Here is a 19935-nt window from a genome sequence, read left to right as displayed (position 1 = left end):
TTAAAAATTTTAAATGTCAAAAAATAAGAATTAAAAAATATTTAACAAATTAATAATATTTTTTCAATGTAATTATATATATATGATAGAAAAATAAAGATATGGAAAACAATTAAAGATAAAAGTTTGTTGAGTAAATTCATTAATGCAATTGAAAGCTAATTTGAAAGACAACAGACAATAAGTTGTTGAGTAATTTTACGTGTGTCCCATTAAAGGAAACATTCGGGTATTTATACATATTATCACTGTTCATGGTTTGACTCTACTGTTCATGACTTAACCGGACTATTCATAGGACTAACACTTTGAGTAGGGAATGTTGGACATGTGTATCGTTCCAAGTCCCATGTTGGAGTTTGCGATCCCTTTTATGCGAACTCCTTGGATACTCCATTCAACTCCTACAAGCCGATACCACAAGCTCCCCAACTGTCCTCTCATTGTACGTCTCGTGTGCATCCATATGGTGGGGTCTGGCCAGGTCACGGGTCAGCGACCCGAAGCTTATCTAGGTCTTGGGCCGGTGACTATTATTGTATGACAAAGTCATAAAACATAAGAACTTAATGTGACATAATTGTTAGATTACGACATTTTAATCTCTTTCATAAGATATAAGTTACGTCTAGTCTCGTATTATACACTTGTATGAACATTGTACATGTTCTTTACGATAGAAATTGAGTAGAGCTTTTGTGTCTCCGATATTCAAGCTCAATTTGGTTGTATTTATAACATCCAATTTGTAGTATGAATTTTAAAAAGCTATTCCATTACCGCGACAAACACACAATATTAATATAATTTTTCCATGCAATTGTTGTTTTTTCATATTTGACCTTAGTCTTGCATTATCAATAAAACAAAGTAGAATGTGATGAATTTACAATAGAAGTAAAATAACCATCTTTAAATCATGTATATTGAACACAAAAGACTCAAAATAAAAGTTAAAATTATTTTTTGAATATTATAAGTTATAGATCCACGTTTTATTACACCAAGTTATATTTTAATTATTGGCTAAAATGTAATTTAATGAAACGGAATTTATGGAAATATGAATTATAAAATTAATATATTTTTTAAATGTTGAGGGTCAAACAAAAGTGTTCTCTTTTTTTAATTAGTTGCGTAATATATGCCTTCTTAATTAAATATATTATGATTGGATTATGCGTAAAACATGTAAAAGACGAATAAATTACTATTATAAAAATTATTTTTATATGGTATTGAATTGATTCAAAAGATAATTTAATAATTTAGTTAGAAATTTTAAATAATAAAAGTTTATAAAAGTTACTTGTTTACAACGAAATTATCAAAAAAGAAAGAAATTGTAGTATAAATACAAATTTTGTTGCATATATATATTTTTAAATCAATTTATAATAATATGAAAATGTTATATATAAAAATCATATAATAGCATTAACTAATTTATATTGTACAGACATTAAATGCAATTTAATGGGTATGCATTTCTTTAACCACATGTTACTTAAAATATATGTTATTAATTTATTAAAATGCCTAAAAGAGTGATAAAAAATTACCAGTATATCGAAATTTTCACGTTTGCACTCAAATTCTATGATAATTGTTTATCTCCTGCGATGTATTAATTTATTATATTTATTATTTTGAAATATATTTGAACTTTGTAATGTTTGAAAAATAATATGTTATTTCACAAAAAAAAATATGTTAAAAATTGTAACCAAAATCATATATTTCAGCACTGCACCACGCTTATTGTTAAATATAAATGAGTCAATATTTTATAATCCTTGTTTTATAAACATGTAAAATATTAATATGCCCCCCTGATAGCAACAAGTGCACCCTTGCCGGCACGAATTGGACAGACATCAGCTTCTAAGGAAGGCAATCTTTGGTTGATCTCCTCTAACCTAGGTCCAGCCTTTTCAAGAGCAAATTTTAAGGTTCTCGATTTCTCTAAGCTAAGCTTCAATGAATTTCTAGGAGCTATCAAATTATCAATACAAAAGTTGTTCTTGCACTCGTTACCAGATGCAGATTGATCTATTTTAACCCTCGAAGAAAAACCTTAATCAAGGATTACTTGCAACTTCTTCTTCTTATTCTTCTTTTTTTCTGTCGTTCTGTTCTTCTCTTCTCTTTTTTTATGGTAATTTTTTAAAACCCAACTCTGTTTCTTTTCAAACAAGAGATGATATGGGTTTTAGGGTAAACTTTTGTATTCTATTTTCATAAAAAAATTAAAAATATATTTTCATCCCAACTGGACATCCAAGTTGACATTTAAAACTCATTTGGACTGTCACGTAGGACTACCGTTAGGGAGGTAATGGAGCTTAACGACAAAGTGACTACTTCATAACAAAACAATAACGTATATTATTAAAATGTAACATTTCAAACATAAATAACAAAAATATAATCTAAAATAAATAAAAGCGACTATTTTTATAATTTACTTTTTATTTTATTTTTTTAATATGTTAAAATGTTACGAAATCCTATAAATTTCAATGTAACCTTCGGTTTTGAATTTTAATTATGCTCAAAAATTTCAATATGTTTATGTTTGGTTTAAACAAAATGGAAACCTTTATGTAATTGCCTCTTTTGTATTTAATTCTATAAAAAAAATTGAAGAAAAAAATGGTGAAAATTATGTGGGTCCGTTGAGCTTATGTGTCAAATCACCAATATGCCACTTTTCAATCAGAGAAGTGGTTTAAAATTGAAATTTTTCATGTTAAAAACTATGCTATAATATATATATATTAGATACCTATATATAGAAGGACCTTCCTGGTTTGACACGTGACCAATCATTCATGATTTTTTTATATTATGTTAAGAATAGTTAAATTATAGTTATGGTCTCTATTTTTTAGGTTATAATTTTTCCTTTCTTTTTTTTCTCATTTAATTAAAATGGTTAAATTTTAGTTTTGGTCTGTTTAATATGTTTAAATTTGATATTTGATCTTTATATTTTAATTTTTAATATAAATCAATCCCTATATTTTTATATTGTTACTAATTAGTCTAAATAATTAATAACTATATATAAAAAGAAGGTCTTTCTTCTTACATACGGCGCATCAAACCATGTTCTCTTTTATTATTATTATTATTATTAACTAAAATGGTTAAATTTTAATTTGGTCTCTCTAATATATTTAAATTTGAGATTTATTCCATATACTTTAATTTTTAATATCATTTTGTGTATATATTTTTATAATATTATTAATTAATCCAAATAGTTAATATTATTAACTTTTTGATTAAAACATTATATGGTAATATGTAATTTGAATATTGAATCTTAGAGAATAGAGATTGAAATATGGTTTCCTATTTTTTATAAGTTTGTATCGTTCTTATATTACATCATAAGATAATGGTCAAATTTCAATTTTGGCCTCTAGGGTATGCTGAAATTTGAGATTTAATCTATATACTTTAATTTTTGACATAATTTAACACGTCTACTTTCATAATGTAATTAGCTAGTCCAAATAGTTTATATTGTTAACTATTTCAATCAAAATACTAACACCATTTGTTTTAGATAGTATAATTCCAATAGGAAAATTTTTTCTATAATGATGATTCGGATGAGAGCTTTCAAGGGAAAAATTCTAATAAGTATTTTCAACGTTATCTTTACATGACTGTCAAGTGGTTTTTTTTAATTTCAAAATGTTACATCAGATAATTTAATAGAAGAATTTCAACAATGGTAACAATTAGACCTAAATATTTAAATTTGAAAAAGTAGAGGACTATAAAAGTAGATAGACTAAATTTCAAATGTACGAAGTGTATAGAGAATTAGAGCATATTTTAACCTTTAAATTTACTCGATAATTTGATACAAATAAATAATTAACGCAACACGAAGCGTGAGCTAACAACCATACTAGTTAAAGAATTATTTTCATGTACATTAATATATATTTTAAACAAATTGTAAGTAATTGTCGAACTTCATTTTACATATACTTCTCTAATAATTATATATATTTATAATTTCAAAAAAATTAAAATAAATCCCATGTTTTAAAATAAATCTCAATTTTATTACTTAAACTATTTATAATCATTTTAAAATAGATCTAAACTAGAGGTGTTCATAGGTCGGGTTAGGTCCATGCAACGTATCTAGACAAATTTTTTAAGTCCAGACCCGACCTAAAATATGGGTTTGCTTTTTTGTTCAAGCCCGACTCAATTTAATAAAGGTAAACTCAAGCCCAACCCGCCCCAGAACCCTAAACCTTAAACCTCTTACATATTTAATTTTTTTTAAATTAGCTGTTATTTTAAAATATTTTTAAAAAATATAATACATTAAATGCACTAAAAAAAGGGTAAAATAAAAGTTTTCTAACAAATTAAAAATACATTAAAACATATTTACATTAAAAAACACTACCATAAATATAATAAATGTTTTATTGTATTAAATATAAATTTTTAAATTATATATTTTGGGTTGGGTTATTTAGTTGGGTATTTTTTTTAGGCTCTACGTAATTGATTTAACTATTATTAAATTAGTGATATAAATATAAATATAAATATAATATATATGTATAATTATTACTTAACTTATATAATTAATATATATTTTCATAACATAATATATTTCAGGTGGAGTTGAATTGAGATCAAAATAATTTTGTACAAGACTCGAATCATATAAAAAACGTACTTTAAATTTTACTTAAATCTACTTTTTAAACCTTATATTTTTATTCATATCTTTCCATATTTCGAACCAGCCTTGGGACTTGACCAGATGTCCATGACCAGCTATAATCCGAGCCGAAGCATTACCACTTAGGTCTAATTTTTGCTTTAGTTATTATTTGAGTTTGGCTATATAAATTAAGCCTCTTTGGTCCTTGGGTTCCTCATACTGCTACTGTGCCTTACTTCATCTCAGAAAACAAAGAAAAGAAAAGGGTTTTCCTCCATTTTCTACTTATCTTTTTCATTTTTTCTTCATTTTAATTTCGAATTTAGGGAAAAATGGCCAATTTCATCGAATTTCCAATCTAATTTCCCATTAATATTTTTTATTTTAAATTCTCGTTTCTAAATTTATTTTTTTTTCAGTCATTTCAACCATGGCTTCCAATTCGAAGAAGCCCGCTACTGCTGGTAAGCATAATCTCAGATTCCTATTCTTTACCGGTATTTGGAATTTGTTTCTGAGATCTACCTGAGCTCCTTATTCTTAATTTCTCAATCGTCGCTTGAATGAATTCACTGTTTTAGGTTATTTGTGCTTATTCATTTTTTATTACTTAGTTTAGGTCTTGAATTGATCTGATTTTTGAGATCCTATGTTGGGTTATAGCAATTGTGTTAGGATTTGAGTAATTTCAATTTGGTTGGGGTTAATGTGGACGAATCCAGATATGGGCCTGGTTTTGAAGTTAGTGAATTGATAAATTGATTATTATTTATGTTTTTTCTCCTGTATTTGTTAGATGAGAAATCGGCTTTGGAAACGGAGAGCAAAAGTTCAAAGTCTGAAACATCCTCCACTGAGAAGAAAACTTCAACACCTGAGCCTTCAACTGGGGGTTCACAGCCAGCACAAGCAGGGGCCTTCCCTCCCAACGCTATGCCTGGTCCTGGGTTTGTCCCACCCAATCCATTTGATTTCTCAGCCATGAGTGGCCTTCTTAATGTAAACTTCTTGCCTTTTTATTTTGATTATTGTTTGGAACATGTGAACTTACCGATTCGATCATCTTTTGATTGTCATAGCTCATCTTTTGCTACCTGCAGTGTTCTCAAGGCGGGTTTTTACCTTAGCACTAGACAACAGAAGCGCCTTAGAAACTTGCAGGCGAGGCCTATTCAATTAGGCGCATGCCTGGTGTGTCTAGGCGTGCTTTATTTGTCAGGCCATAGGCATAAAAGAGCATGCTTTATTTTTCACTTTTTCCATTAGATATACCCTTATTAGTAAGAAATGGATAGTATCAAAATCTGTATTTTCCTATATTTGAGTATTCAATGGCAGACATGGACCATAAGTAAATCATGCATATCGACCAATAGAAAAAAATTGCATGTTTGTAGATAAACTGGATTGCATTTTAGAGTTTATTACATATCTTAAACTATATACATATATATGTATATATGTACACACATACAAGAACTCAGACATGTACATATTGTGGTTTAGTTGGCTAGGTTTTTTGTGCCTTGTGCCCTTGACAACACTGGTAGTAGAACATTTAAGGCTTATGGTTAGTCTCTTTAATTGACTATTTCAGCGGTGAATGAAATTGCTGAGAACTGACAGTCAAATTTATTTCTTATGGAAGTTAACCATCTTGGTTTGTTAGGATCCAAGCATCAAGGAACTAGCTGAGCAGATAGCCAAAGATCCTTCATTTAATCAAATGGCAGAGCAGCTCACTAAAACGTTTCAAGGGGCAGCAGCTGAAGAGACCACACCGCAGTTTGATCCACAGCAGTATTATTCTACTATGCAACAGGTTATGCAGAATCCCCAGTTTATGACCATGGCTGAGCGCCTTGGTAATGCATTAATGCAGGTATATGTGGGCCCAGTAGCTAATTTTAGTGGATTCATGATTCCTGTGGTCCTATTTTCTTATATTACATTACATGCATCACTTCTGGTAGATTAAATTTTAGTTTTGTCTTTCTTCAGGATCCAGCTATGTCTACCATGCTTGACAGTTTGGCTAATCCTCAACAAAAGGACCAGATTGAGGAAAGGATGGCACGTATTAAAGAAGATCCATCTTTGAAGCCTATTTTGGAAGAAATAGAAAGTGGTGGTCCCGCAGCAATGATGAGGTCAGTGATAAAAGCTTGTTGGGGCATAACATTTTCTTCTTTAGATTTTACATTCTATTATTTCTTCAGTAAATTAATCAAGAAAGGTTTTATCGTCCAGGTATTGGAATGATAAAGACGTCCTGCAGAAGTTGGGTGAAGCAATGGGTCTTGCAGTTACAGGAGATGCAGCCACTTCTGCTGGTAATTCTGCGGCAGATGAAGAGGATGAAGCAGGAAATGAGGATGAGTCAATTGTACATCATTGTGCTAGTGTTGGTGATGTTGAGGTATGGCAGAATGAATGTTTCGTACATGTGTTCTTCCCCTTTGACAGATAATCTTGAATGTTTTCATGGTTTTAGGGTCTGAAAACTGCACTATCCTCTGGTGCTGACAAGGATGAAGAAGATTCAGAGGGAAGGACAGCATTACATTTTGCATGTGGGTATGGCGAGGTAATAAACAATTTTAAATCTGAATCAGACCTCTCTCTTCCTCTCTATGCAGTTGCATTATCTGACAAATGAATTAGTTTCATCTTACAAGGACAAAGTTGGTTTGGAAAGTCATTTAGTTTTAATCTATAACTGTCTACAAATATCCAACACCACCACAGTTGTTAATGCACTAAGGGCCTCTTAATAGCCTGGTTGAGTGTAAGTTTTAGGACGCACAAATATTGAACCTGATAACAGACTGCCATAGCAGTTTGGGATGTAGTAGTACTTGTATTAAAACATCCTTTTGTTTGTAGTGTCTCATCTTGGGATCTTTGCGACAGGGAAAACGTTTATATTGCTAGTACACTACATATCCGGACACAAAAAAATCAGGCTTTGTTATTATTATCTGATCTTAGCGTATCATGGAATCTGTTGGCTACTAAGCAATGCTTGTTTCTTGTTTTAACAGTACTTATTGCCATGTAGTGGGCGTGTTTATTACATTTCCTTTAATAAATGATAGGTTTATTTCTTCTGAGAGACATTGGTTTTACCAAATCAGGACAATGAAGTGAATAACAGAACAAGAAAAAAAAAGATATAATCTAGCAGTTCACATGAGTTTGTCTGAGATTAAATTATTGGTTTCTTCGGCAAGCTTTAGGTTACGATTTTTGGTTTTATTTCAGGTGAAATGCACTCAAATCCTTCTTGAAGCTGGGGCAAAAGTGGATGCTCTGGACAAGAATAAGAACACTGCCCTCCATTATGCAGCTGGCTATGGAAGGAAAGACTGTGTGGCCCTTCTACTCGAGAATGGTGCTGCTGTGTAAGTAACGAAGTGTCTTGGTTTAACATCGATACCAACCTGACCTCTTATGAGTGCATAACTATATTTTCTTTCATATTGACTGCAGCACTCTCCAAAACATGGACGGCAAGACTCCCATCGAAGTTGCCAAGCTCAACAACCAGCACGAGGTACTAAAATTACTGGAGAAGGATGCGTTCCTTTGAAGCGTGAAGTGGTGGGGATGCGAATGGTATGTGTATGTTTGGGTCTTAGCATGTTTGTTATAGGCATCTGATTTTATTACCCAGCTATTGGACAAATTTGGTTGTAATCATGGCTGAACGGCATGATATGCTGTCTTTGCTTTGGCCTGGTTGCCTACGTTTTGCAAATTTTATTTAGTGGGTTTTTTTAAGAAAAAGAATCATTTCCTGAAATAGTTTCTGCATGGGAAATAATGGGAGTATGTGGACCAGAGAAATTTTATTTAAGAATTCTTTTTGAGTCCTGTAGGCATTCAGTTGATTTGATTTTACTTTTTGTTAGAGTTAGAACTCACAATTCCAAAATCCAATTTGATTTTAACTTTTCAAATCCGAAACAATTTAAATTGATGATTTTACTCCCAATTAACACCTCTGATTTATGTTTTTCAAAAACAAATTTGTGATGACCTTTGAAATTTGCATCAATATTTGTGCAATCCAAGCACACTGGTGGGAGGTTTCCTACAATATAAAACTTCATTTAGCAGTTTGCAATTCCATCTTATGATTACTTTTTTCTTTATTTAATAATAACTTAATTAATTTTATATGAATTAATAGATAATTAAAAACATGTAAGCACTTTTTAAGTGAAAGTTAAAATTTCCCTTGAAATATATATAGTGAAGTTTATATTTGACACTAAATCATTTTAAATTATTATAAAATAAAAATATAATTACACTATTTTTTTTATGAATGCATAAAGTGATGCTTCAAAATTATTTAAATAAATCATACATTATTTTATCGTCAATAAAGTTTTCATTGTAAGTTATTAAATGTGTTTACAAAATTAAGTTTTTGAAAATATCAATTTTAACACTTTATCAAATAAGGCTTCAGTTAGTTTATTTTTAATTTTTACTTAAAAATAATAAATAAATTTATAAGTGATATAATTAGTTAATTTATTAAAATATTTAAACAAAATTTTAAATTGAAAAAATATTATAATCTTAAATATTATTAAAATATATAAAATAATATAACAATACATCTTTAATTTTTTTTAGGTATAATAATAAATCTTTGTGGCAGTGTCTTAACAGTCATTTTCACTTCACCACGACTCTTGCGTTTACTTTTATCATTAATTTTAATTCCATCATTACAATAATTAATCTCATTGTTATCTCTGTTTTTAATCTTGCCTGAGCTAAGCTTATCGTCTATTCAAATGGAGCCTTAATGCTTTCAAGAGATTTAAGTTTACATTGAGTTTCGAATTTTAGGTTTATGAATTGTATTTAAATAAAATTATTGTATTTATTTATAAATTGCTTTTTTTTTATTTCACAAATGATTAAATATGCATCATATATGTTACCAAAAAAAATATTGCATAATTTGTTCATTTATTTTTATTTTATATCAATACGTGGTAATTTCTTATTAGAGGGAAATATTTTTTTTAGCGGAAGTAACGACTTACAAATTAAATTATACTAACGATTGAAAATAATATTTATCTATACAATAGTGATTTAAACTTTATACCTTCTATCTTTTAGGACTTACATTGATTACCTTGATAGCTTTAGTTTTATTGAAATGTTTTACCGGATTACCAAGATTTTAAGTAGATGGATTTCTCTATAGGTTTTATAAATCAAGTCAATTCAAGTGAATCAAGTTAGCTCTATTTAATTAATTAACCTCCATGTAACATTTTGTGCACAATGGTCATGGACTTTAATTTGCGACCCATGACATAAATACTAATATAAGAGAGTGAGTATAGTTTAGGTGGCAATTTTTTCAATTAAGCCTTTTTGAAAATATAAATAAAGGGACAATTTTAAAAGCTATAAAAAATACAAGGATTTTGAAACATATTTTAACCTAAAAATTAACATGAAAACGATGATGATAGAGTTGTTCATAGGTCAGGTCGGGTCCTAACAAAATTTTAAGTTTGGGCTCGATGCGGCCCGAAAAATGGGCCTAATTTTTTGCCAAAGCCTGGATAAAAATGTTACAACTCGTCATCAACCAAACTTGACCGCCCATATTAATTTTTTTAATTTTTATTTTTTATATAAAAATTTTAAAAAATATATAATACATCAAATACACTAAAAATATTAAAATAAATATTTCTTAACAAATAGAAAATAAATTAAAAATATTTATACTTAAATAATACTAAATTAAGTGCAATTTAATAAGTAAATATCTTTTAAAATAGTAGCAATGGTCTTATTTTTTTACTCAATTAACTTTTCAAGCCTATATTTTTATCTAAAATCTCATTTTTCGGGCAGAGGTCGTTCAGGGTGATGATGATGACGGGGTATAAAATGTGGATACTAAAAAAAACAATACCAATGTTTCATGCTGTGGTCCTAGATCTTGATATATTCATTTGGCTGTTTCATTTGATACCTACTAAAAACAAAATACAATTTTGCTCTTATTTGGCCCCAAAGGAACATAACAAAATTTCAGATAGTGAAAGTGAAAGTGAAATTTATCTTCATCAAGTTTCAACAATATGGGGTTGTTTGCATTGCGGCCTCACAAAATCTTGATTTACTGATTTCTTGCTAAAGTGATGATAAAAAATCTTCTTCCCTCAAGAAAACGAGACAAATTTTGGATAAAATTGATGGGAATTTGACAACTTTTGATCCTTTTGTAATAAATAGCCAATATGTAAATATCTGAAGGCCAATGGAGCTTGGAAATTCGTCTATATGAAAACATTATCCTGCTATCATATGGAACAGAAACCAGAACCAGAAACTTAAGAACCGATGTTTCAGTGAAGGGATTAGAGCGGTGTATCCACTGCCATTAAAGTTGCTACAGGTTTGAACTCGTTTAAAAGTAGGTAAAATTCTATGTACAGTTTCTGTTGGTAGCTGTTTAATTCTATGTACATAGGGGTGCTTTTCTAGCACTGAATTTTAGTATGGGAGACGTTTGACTGTTTAATTCTATGTACACAGGGATACTTTTCTAGCGCTGAATTTTTGTATGGGAGATGTTTGATATAATGTTTGCTTGGACATGGTGGTCAATTTTTACTTGGTTAATATTTGCAGTCTTACCAACATTCATTGTAGAGAAGTTGGAAATGGAGAAAAGAATGGCCATGGAGCTGCCGGGGTCATCTGTATCGGGTGCTCGAAATGTTGGACAATCTAGTGAACAAGCTTTGGAAGGAGAGGCAACCAATAGTTGTGAGATTGTAAGCTTTGACGATGAGTCCATCGAAAAGTTGAATGGGGCTACCACTGCAGGGAAAGATTCGAATGGACAGTCCCCAACCGAAGCTAGCATAGTTGAAAGGACTGCAGAATGGGGTATTGCAGTAGAATCAGATGTTGGAGAAGGTAGTTTCAGAGTGATTGGTAAAGTAAAGCCAACTGGAGAAGGAAATCAGAGCAAAAACTCGTTAGGCAAATTTTCAGTGGACTCGACAAGGACATCAGGGGAGTCGGATTATGGATTGGGTCGAGGGGCCTTTCCTAGGGTGTCACAGGAGCTGAAGGATGCTTTAGAAACCCTGCAGCAAACTTTTGCTGTATCTGATGCTACCAAACCAGACTGCCCTATAGTGTATGCTAGCAGCGGATTTTTCACCATGACTGGTTATTCATCAAAGGAGACCGTAGGACGAAACTGGTAAGTTCAAGCTTTTAAATATGTAGAGGGGCAGTAGGGAGCCGTTCTAAAGGAATTGCAATCATTCTACAGCTCAAAATTATTGCAATTTTCCATTGCTTGTCATACACGATAGTATGGAGCCTTAAACTTGTGTCTGAATTCAATCGGTAAAATACCCCATTCCCATTTGAATGGACAATTCTTTCCTTCATTGTGCTATTTGTACCTTGCAAACACCCATTCCTAGAGCAGGACCAATGAGACATTATGGTTTTCAACTGCAATAACTCTCTTGACATCCTATATATTGTATCGTAATCAATATATCCCCATATATATTGTTCTACTGTTTAATAAAGCTGTTTCTTTCCGATTACTACGAATTTGAGTGTTTGAGGATGTCATGCAGCCGGTTTCTACAAGGACCAGAAACAGACAGGAAAGAGGTTGCCAAGATTAGAGATGCAGTTAAAAATGGAAGAAGCTATTGTGGTAGGCTACTCAACTACAAGAAGGATGGAACTCCTTTCTGGAATCTTCTCACTCTCAATCCCATTAAAGATGATCAAGGGAAAACCATCAAATTCATTGGGTTGGTTTCCCTTTGCTTCTTTGTCTTTCATAATTAATTCATGCAATATTCAGAAAATGTATGCATAGCTATTCAATATTACTGTGTTGTGCAGAATGCAGGTGGAGGTCAGCAAATACACTGAAGGTGTCAATGAAAAGGCGCTGCGGCCTAATGGACTGCCCCAATCTTTAATTCGTTATGATGGTAAATTATTTGTAGTATTTTAGAGCATGTGTTCAATTCTAGTATGTAATATATCCTACATTTTCAAACAGCTCGTCAGAAGGAAAAGGCTTTAGATTCCATCACAGAGGTGGTTCATACTTTGAAACATCCTCAATCTCACATTCGAACAATAAGTAACGATGCCATTAGCAAGATTGAAGATCAGCATAAATTCAACCTTGATTTCCTTCTGCCTCAATCTGCCGAAACCAAAAACATTAGGACCCCTGGAAGATACACTCCCCAATCAGACACCAGCAGTACTACTACCCCAATGCACGAAACTAGCAAGAAAACTAGAAAATCAGAACGCTTTTCATTGATGGGGTGAGTCCTTTTGGTTAAGTTTTCATTAATTTGCTACTCAAAACACATTTAACAATAAGCTCAATTTCGACTGCAAAATGAGAGCATTTTGTTCCTTATCTGAAACATGATATCTTCCCCCCAGCTTTAAAGGCAGGCCTTTCAGCTTTGCAGCCAAGCATGAAAAACAACCACTTGTTGAACTGGAGGAGTTAATGACCAAAGACATTGAACGCGTTGACAGTTTGGAACATGGTGAAAGGGAAACGGACATACGCCAAGGGATGGATCTAGCAACCACATTGGAACGTATTGAAAAGAATTTTGTGATCACAGATCCTAGACTCCCTGATAATCCGATTGTAAGGAAGAGCTTTCAAGTATTGTTCTTCTCACACAAAACATAAACTTTTTACACTAATAGAAAGTTCAGATTACAGCTTTCTTTTCCTTGAAAAGTGTACCCGTCTATGCTTTATTTGATACTTTACAAAGTTTTGCCAAATCATCCAAGTGCTTGCCAGAGAATGTATCTGAAAATTCACTGTAACGTTCAAATGTATGCAGATATTTGCATCTGATAGCTTTCTTGAATTGACTGAATATACAAGGGAGGAAATCTTGGGAAGGAACTGTAGGTATGTAAATTTTACTTCATATTTCAAAGTTATGGCTGCTATTCTGCAGTGTGGGTTATTTTCGCTATCAATATTCGTCATTAATATTCATCACAATTGACCATCAACCAATCATGGTATCTGTTACATTATAACACTGTTAAAAATGCATCTGCTGCTTCTATTTATGATTTCAATATCTAACTACTTCAATCAACTTTCTATGAGGTTTTCCAGATGATCATATAAAACCAGCATAACTTTTTTTTTTTTTGGACAGGTTTCTTCAAGGACCAGAAACTGATCAAGAAACTGTGTCGAAGATACGAGAAGCAATTACTGAACAGAGGGAAATCACAGTTCAGTTGATCAATTACACAAGAAGTGGTTGGTATTATGAAATAAAAGACAAAAAGAAAGAATATGCATGCTGACAGAAACACTATTTTCACTGAATTGTTACAAAATTATGAATTTCAGGCAAGAAATTCTGGAATTTATTTCACTTGCAACCTATGCGAGACCAAAAGGTACTTTAGAATTAACATTTTCATGAGATTATCCTGCAGCACATACTCCTTTTGACTACCCTTTTTCATAAATTCCTTTACAGGGTGAGCTTCAATATTTCATTGGTGTCCAACTTGATGGAAGTGATCATATTGTGCCTCTAAGAAGTCGCCTCTCTGATAACACAGAGCAACGAAGTGCTAAGTTGGTTTGTAACCTTTCCCTATCTCAATTCTAGTGAATATCAATTCATTTGATGTGTTGACAGTAACATCTCTTTTTATATCAGATCAAAGCCACTGCAGAAAATGTGGATGAAGCTGTTCGAGAACTTCCTGATGCCAATTTGGTAAGGTATTCTTTCTTTCTCTTAGGATTATTGATACATAGCAATGCCTTAAATCACTGATATGAGATAATAAAGTTGTTCAAGGTTTCTTGAATGCATAATAATTTTTGTATGCATCTTATGATTTAATTTAAGCTAGGATTTATACAATCACCTTTAAAAAGAACATTATGTTAATATTGGAATTTCAGTATTTGCAACCTTTTCGCTTATCCGAAACTGCAGTCTTTTATGCCAAAAAAAAGCACTTGCCGTTGAATTTGAGAACACAATTAGATCAGGTTACAATGATATGGTCGACCAAAGGACTTGATTTTTCAACTCTCCATTGTCTATGATTGCCTTTTAGCTCATTGTTATAACTTATAACCAAAGTATCATAGTTTATTTCTAGAAACCAAGGGATCTTAGTTGATCTGAACTTTATATTGTTCAGAGACCAGAAGATTTGTGGGCAGTCCATTCTCAGCCTGTCTTCCCACGGCCTCACAGAAGAGATACTTCTTCTTGGCTAGCAATTCAGAAGGTAACGTTTTCCAACCTGAGATTTATGTAGCGTATTTAGAATGGATGCATCCCAATGCCTCTCCCTCTCCTTTTCTAACTTGATCTTTTGGGGGCTTTTCTTAGATCACTTCTCGTGGTGAAAAAATTGGTTTGCATCATTTTAAGCCCATAAAACCCTTGGGCCGAGGTGATACCGGCAGGTATATTGCTATCCGAACTCTTTCCTTTTTTGTAAGTATCTATTGTATTTGATACATATTTGGACATGATTATAAGATACTTAAACATATATAAAAAAATTGAAAACATCCGAATCCAACAGTCATCTCTAAATCCGAGTAATATAGTCCGTCAATAAAACGAACTCATGCTTCCATGCCACTGTTTATTTTTTACTGTCTCACTTTTCACAAATGGTTTGCAGGTGCCAAGTTATTGCTTCTGTAATATTTTTGACCAATTAAAATCATTATGATATTATGAATTATTGGCTCCTTTTGATATCTAAGTCATTTGGTGTTTCTTGCAGCGTTCATCTGGTGGAACTGAAAGGTACAGGAGAGTTATTTGCTATGAAGGCAATGGATAAGTCAGTAATGTTGAATCGTAACAAGGTCTGCTAATTGCTTAAATAGTTTTAATCAAAACGCAGGAGTTTACTTTTATGTGATTTCATTTGACCTACGAATTGCTATATGCCTGCCTTAACTAACTCACTCTTCTCTTCTATTTACATTATGGATTACCGGATTATGTATATGAATTATAAGCTGTCAGTCAGACTGAGTGTCAGGGTAAAATGTATGTTCAATTTTTCTAAATGTTCCCATGTATTTGGAGGGTTTAAATCTCCATAATCATATTTGAAAGGTCGATTATAAGCATTTGAATTTGTGATAGATATGCATTCCGATACTTCGAGTAGACATTTTGAGTCGGTGCCTTGACTTATTTCCCTTTACAGGTCCATCGAGCATGCGTTGAAAGGGAAATCATCTCGCTTCTTGATCATCCATTCCTTCCCTCACTATACTCTTCATTTCAGGTTTTTCTCATTTTCACCCTTTGTTCCTCCAATAACTTAATACAATGCTTTTACTAAAAAAAAAACCTTTATGAAATGCTTAAGTGAATACATAGGAGTCAGCTTATCTAGAATTGATTGATCAGTAGCTGCTATTATATTAAAGTAGCCATCTATAAGTTCATAGTCATAATTATATGTTCCTATTAACCATTTTATAATTGCTAATAATGGTATTTAACATGCTAACTGTTACGTTGATGCTAGATTCAAATCTTTCTTTCTAGTTTGGAACCTTGAATTATTGCTCAAAACAAATTGAAGTGCGTACTAATGTCTTCTTATCTCCTCAGATTCCCACACATGTTTGTTTGATAACAGACTTTTGCCCTGGTGGAGAGTTGTTTAACCTGCTCGATAAGCAACCTCTGAAATTTTTCAAGGAAGAATCTGCAAGGTAATGATCGCAACATGAACATAAAAATTTCCCTAACCATCACAACTTAAAAAGTGAGTATTTGGATAGCTTGGCTATAATATTTGATCACTTCACACTATAATTAGTTTGGGTCAGGAAATTTGATTTCACCGCCGGGTTCTTTTCTGACGACGGATTGATTCCTAGCAGTTTTCCTAGTGAATGTTCCTTTTCAAGTTTTAAATCTGAATTACTAAATGTCTAAATTATTATGGATATCTGAACAGATATTTCTTGTGCCTGCTATTCTTACCACTATGTCATTTGTTTCCAGGTTCTATGCAGCTGAGGTTGTCATTGTTTTAGAATATCTTCATTGTCTAGGTATCTTAATAAACTGAAAACAGATATATTTCCCTTTATTAAAACTTTTTTTCTCCTTGCATCTTTATGAACTCAAGTTGCAAGAATATGCTTTCATCTTTTTATGGTTTATAACAGGAATAATATATAGAGACCTGAAGCCAGAAAATATTTTACTTCAGAAGGATGGCCACATTGTATTAACAGACTTTGATTTATCTTTTATGACATCTAGTAAATCCCAAGTATGTCAAAATACAATTTTTTGATGTTTTACTTGATATTTGATAAGACTGTTGATAAATAATGATAATTTTTTTTCTTGAGATAAAAGTTTAAAATGGTTTACAGGTTTTAAAGTATCCCGTGCCTAAGAGAAGAAGATCCAGGAGTCAACCACTTCCAACATTTATTGCAGAGCCATCTACACAGTCGAATTCATTTGTTGGAACTGAAGAATACATTGCTCCAGTATAATGACTCTATTCAATCCATGCCTAATGTTCATCAGTTCAATTGCATTCATTACAGATGCAACAAAGTAACATGTTTCCTTTATTGTAATCTGTTTGGATACCTATGTTTCAGGAAATTATTACTGGTGCGGGACACAGTAGTAGCATTGATTGGTGGGCTCTTGGTAAGTAGATGGTGATACTGTATAGTTTTTTTCTTTGGTTCTATAGCATTGTTTATATTCTGTTAAGATGAGTTGAGATGACATACCTGGATTTATATTTGGAATTTAGGTATTTTGCTGTATGAGATGCTCTATGGCCGAACGCCTTTCCGAGGTAAAAACAGGCAGAAGACTTTCTCCAACATCTTGAACAAAGAACTCACCTTCCCAAGTAGCATTCCGGTAAGTTTCTAATCCATCAATGACAAATAATTTACAACAGAAGATGACATAACTTCCACCATCTTTCCAAACATGACATGATAGAATTGCTCAGCATAATGATAGCGGAACATATAATCCTTAGGGATTTTTAAACTACAATCAAGATGGTCTACTTCATGCAAATTTTAACTATTTAGATTCTCCATATGTTTTTATTGTTTTCTAGATCATCAGATGAAGTACAAGAACCAGCTTGTGTAATGTGATCATTTACCTCTGCTGCTGAAATGAAATGCAGGTTAGTCTTGCAGCTAGGCAGTTGATTAATGCATTGTTGAACCGAGACCCCTCCAGCCGTTTAGGGTCAAGAGCTGGTGCTGCTGAAATTAAACAACACCCTTTCTTCCACGGCATTAATTGGTCTCTTATACGCTGCACGGTAATAAAACTTCTACATTAGAGAACTGAAACCAAATCCAAATGGTCAGAAGTTGGTTTTAACTCTTTGGAAGCTACTTTGTCGCTGCTTCTTCTGATACATTGTAGTGGTTGCTGTTTTACTTGCAGAGCCCACCGCCATTGGAGGTACCTCTTCAATTAATCAAGAAAGATACTACAAACACCAAAGATGTGAAGTGGGAAGATGATGGAATGCTTGTTAACTCTAATGACATGGATGTTTTCTAAAGGTTCATTAAAGAGTCTCTAAGCTCTAAAAACCATCAACATGCATTGTCATGCGTATTATGTAGCAATCTTCACAGTAGATTAACCTTGCCTGCAATATTTTCGGAAAGAATGATCCATAGATTCTACTCTTCTTACTCGTGTTCATTGACTAAACAGGTATAAGCTCTTACAATGGGGCATTGCACTACATCAGCAAACAAGATGCTTCCCAAGTGCCCAAGTGCTATTCAAGATGAAGCTAGGTAGGTGGCAGTACACTTGCTGATTACTAAAGATCGATAAATAGTCCCTATTAACATATAGACTGTTCCGGCTTGGAGACAAAAGTGATAGGTTGATCGATGCCATATCTTGAAGTCAGTTTACTTGGAGCCTCATGGCAAAACACTTCATATTGAAGCTTTCAGCACGAGTTTGACTTGGAACCAGAAGTTGTATACTGAATAAATAAAGTTTGACTAGACACCAGAGGATGTATACTGAATAAATGAAGTGCTGTGGAATTTCGCTTAATGAAAAAGAAATTGTTCATATGAGTTGCAATCAACCCCTTTTTCACTCTCTTTTACCCAAATCTTATACTCTTCACCAAAAAATGATGCATTAGCTTCCAATATGATCATATTCAAGACCCGTACAGTTAAACATGAGAATCGATTAAAGAAAACAACATTATACCATCTGCTAATAGCTAATTAACCATGAATCCTCAGAAAGTTCTTGTCATTTAAAAATATATATATGCTAATAGCTAAGCCATCTTCCATAGCTCCTGTTACCTCTAGCATTGCTGTCATTCTTGGCATTCTATCCACAAAACCTTAACATATGATATTGCAGAATAACGTAGATATTTGTTTAAAAAATGAATGATATGAGAAATTAGTTCACCTGAAATTATCAACAAGATATTGAGGAATGCCCATTTGAAGACAGGAAGCTTGACTGAAAAAATTATGACTTGTGGCCAATAGTCAAGTGGCCAGTGGTCTATTGGTAGAGTGTAGGACCCTTGGTTCCCGTGGCAAGGGATCAAACCTTGACAACCTCGAATATCGTAAACAGAAACAATAACTTGTGAAAAACAACTTTCATCTAATTAGATCAACAGCACTTGCAAAAACTGTACCAGATGCCTATGCAGGTATAAGGTAGAAGTGCTATCATGAAGGAAGATAAGGACCAACAAATAGGATCTCCGTCCGCAATGGCCTCCATAGCTTAAACAGTGAACATAATTCCAAAGTGAATGTCCTTACTTAGACATTCCTATCAATGGAACAACTGATATGAAATAAAAAATCTACATAGAGATTTTCGATTCAAAAGAATATGGCAAATTGCATCTGGAGAATGGTTCCATCTTTGTCAACTTCATTACATGCTAAAATAGCCAAAAACAAATCATGATTATTTCCATGTTCCCCTTTCCTTTTGTTTTCTCTTCTTGTAGTTTAAGGCTAACTCATTTATCAAATCATTTTGCCACATATATTCTAATCTAATTTTAGTTATGACACAACATAGCATCAGTTTTGTGTAGGAGCT

At 32.4% G+C, this 19935-nt stretch overlaps 2 protein-coding genes across 19 annotated transcripts; both read left to right on the top strand.

Annotated features, from left to right (window-relative positions):
* Positions 1–4762: 4762 nt before the first annotated feature.
* Positions 4763–8595, top strand: LOC107920292 (ankyrin repeat domain-containing protein 2B). 2 transcript variants are annotated; one of them, XM_016849920.2, is made up of 9 exons: positions 4763–4855; positions 5131–5175; positions 5508–5710; positions 6381–6593; positions 6713–6861; positions 6962–7130; positions 7206–7298; positions 7976–8115; positions 8204–8595. In XM_016849920.2, the coding sequence occupies exons 2-9, from the start codon at positions 5142–5144 to the stop codon at positions 8301–8303; spliced, it is 1101 nt and encodes a 366-aa protein (XP_016705409.1). In that variant the 5' UTR covers positions 4763–4855; positions 5131–5141; the 3' UTR covers positions 8304–8595. The 2 variants fall into 2 exon arrangements, with proteins under 2 accessions (XP_016705409.1, XP_016705408.1); XM_016849919.2 differs by having other exon boundaries at positions 4763–4977.
* A 2198-nt stretch (positions 8596–10793) lies between these two features.
* On the top strand, positions 10794–18918 carry LOC107919822 (phototropin-2). Of its 17 annotated transcripts, none has more exons than XR_001690460.2 (25): positions 10838–11159; positions 11300–11978; positions 12370–12552; positions 12647–12738; positions 12810–13086; positions 13211–13445; positions 13633–13703; positions 13963–14069; positions 14163–14212; positions 14296–14400; positions 14482–14541; positions 14978–15067; positions 15172–15248; positions 15578–15662; positions 16013–16093; positions 16426–16529; positions 16825–16874; positions 16992–17098; positions 17205–17324; positions 17442–17493; positions 17603–17715; positions 17996–18136; positions 18265–18386; positions 18544–18629; positions 18708–18918. XR_001690460.2 is itself a non-coding variant. In XM_041110178.1 (24 exons), exons 2-23 carry the CDS (start codon positions 11428–11430, stop codon positions 18382–18384), a joined length of 2853 nt encoding a protein of 950 aa, XP_040966112.1. In that variant the 5' UTR covers positions 10794–11177; positions 11396–11427; the 3' UTR covers positions 18385–18386; positions 18544–18918. The 17 variants fall into 17 exon arrangements, 14 of the variants coding, with proteins under 14 accessions (XP_040966112.1, XP_016704692.2, XP_016704690.2 ...); XR_005923624.1 differs by having other exon boundaries at positions 10843–11159; positions 13211–13427; XR_005923626.1 differs by having other exon boundaries at positions 10843–11181; positions 13211–13427.
* The last annotated feature ends 1017 nt before the right edge of the window (positions 18919–19935 follow it).

Source organism: Gossypium hirsutum, chromosome D13 (assembly GCF_007990345.1).
Source record: "Gossypium hirsutum isolate 1008001.06 chromosome D13, Gossypium_hirsutum_v2.1, whole genome shotgun sequence".
NCBI lineage: Eukaryota > Viridiplantae > Streptophyta > Magnoliopsida > Malvales > Malvaceae > Gossypium > Gossypium hirsutum.
This window is presented reverse-complemented; position numbering and strand designations above follow the sequence as displayed.

Excerpts from the sequence above, each read along its gene's own strand:
- LOC107920292 (XM_016849920.2), top strand. The coding sequence starts at position 5,142 with ATGGCTTCCAATTCGAAGAAGCCCGCTACTGCTG. Across the intron at positions 7,131-7,205 it reads CTAGTGTTGGTGATGTTGAG|GGTCTGAAAACTGCACTATC; the intron begins GTATGGCAGAAT and ends TCATGGTTTTAG. Across the intron at positions 8,116-8,203 it reads CTCGAGAATGGTGCTGCTGT|CACTCTCCAAAACATGGACG; the intron begins GTAAGTAACGAA and ends TATTGACTGCAG.
- LOC107919822 (XM_016849196.2), top strand. The coding sequence starts at position 11,335 with ATGTTTGATATAATGTTTGCTTGGACATGGTGGTCAATTTTTACTTGG. Across the intron at positions 15,249-15,577 it reads GGCCGAGGTGATACCGGCAG|CGTTCATCTGGTGGAACTGA; the intron begins GTATATTGCTAT and ends TGTTTCTTGCAG. Across the intron at positions 17,325-17,441 it reads CTGAAGAATACATTGCTCCA|GAAATTATTACTGGTGCGGG; the intron begins GTATAATGACTC and ends CCTATGTTTCAG.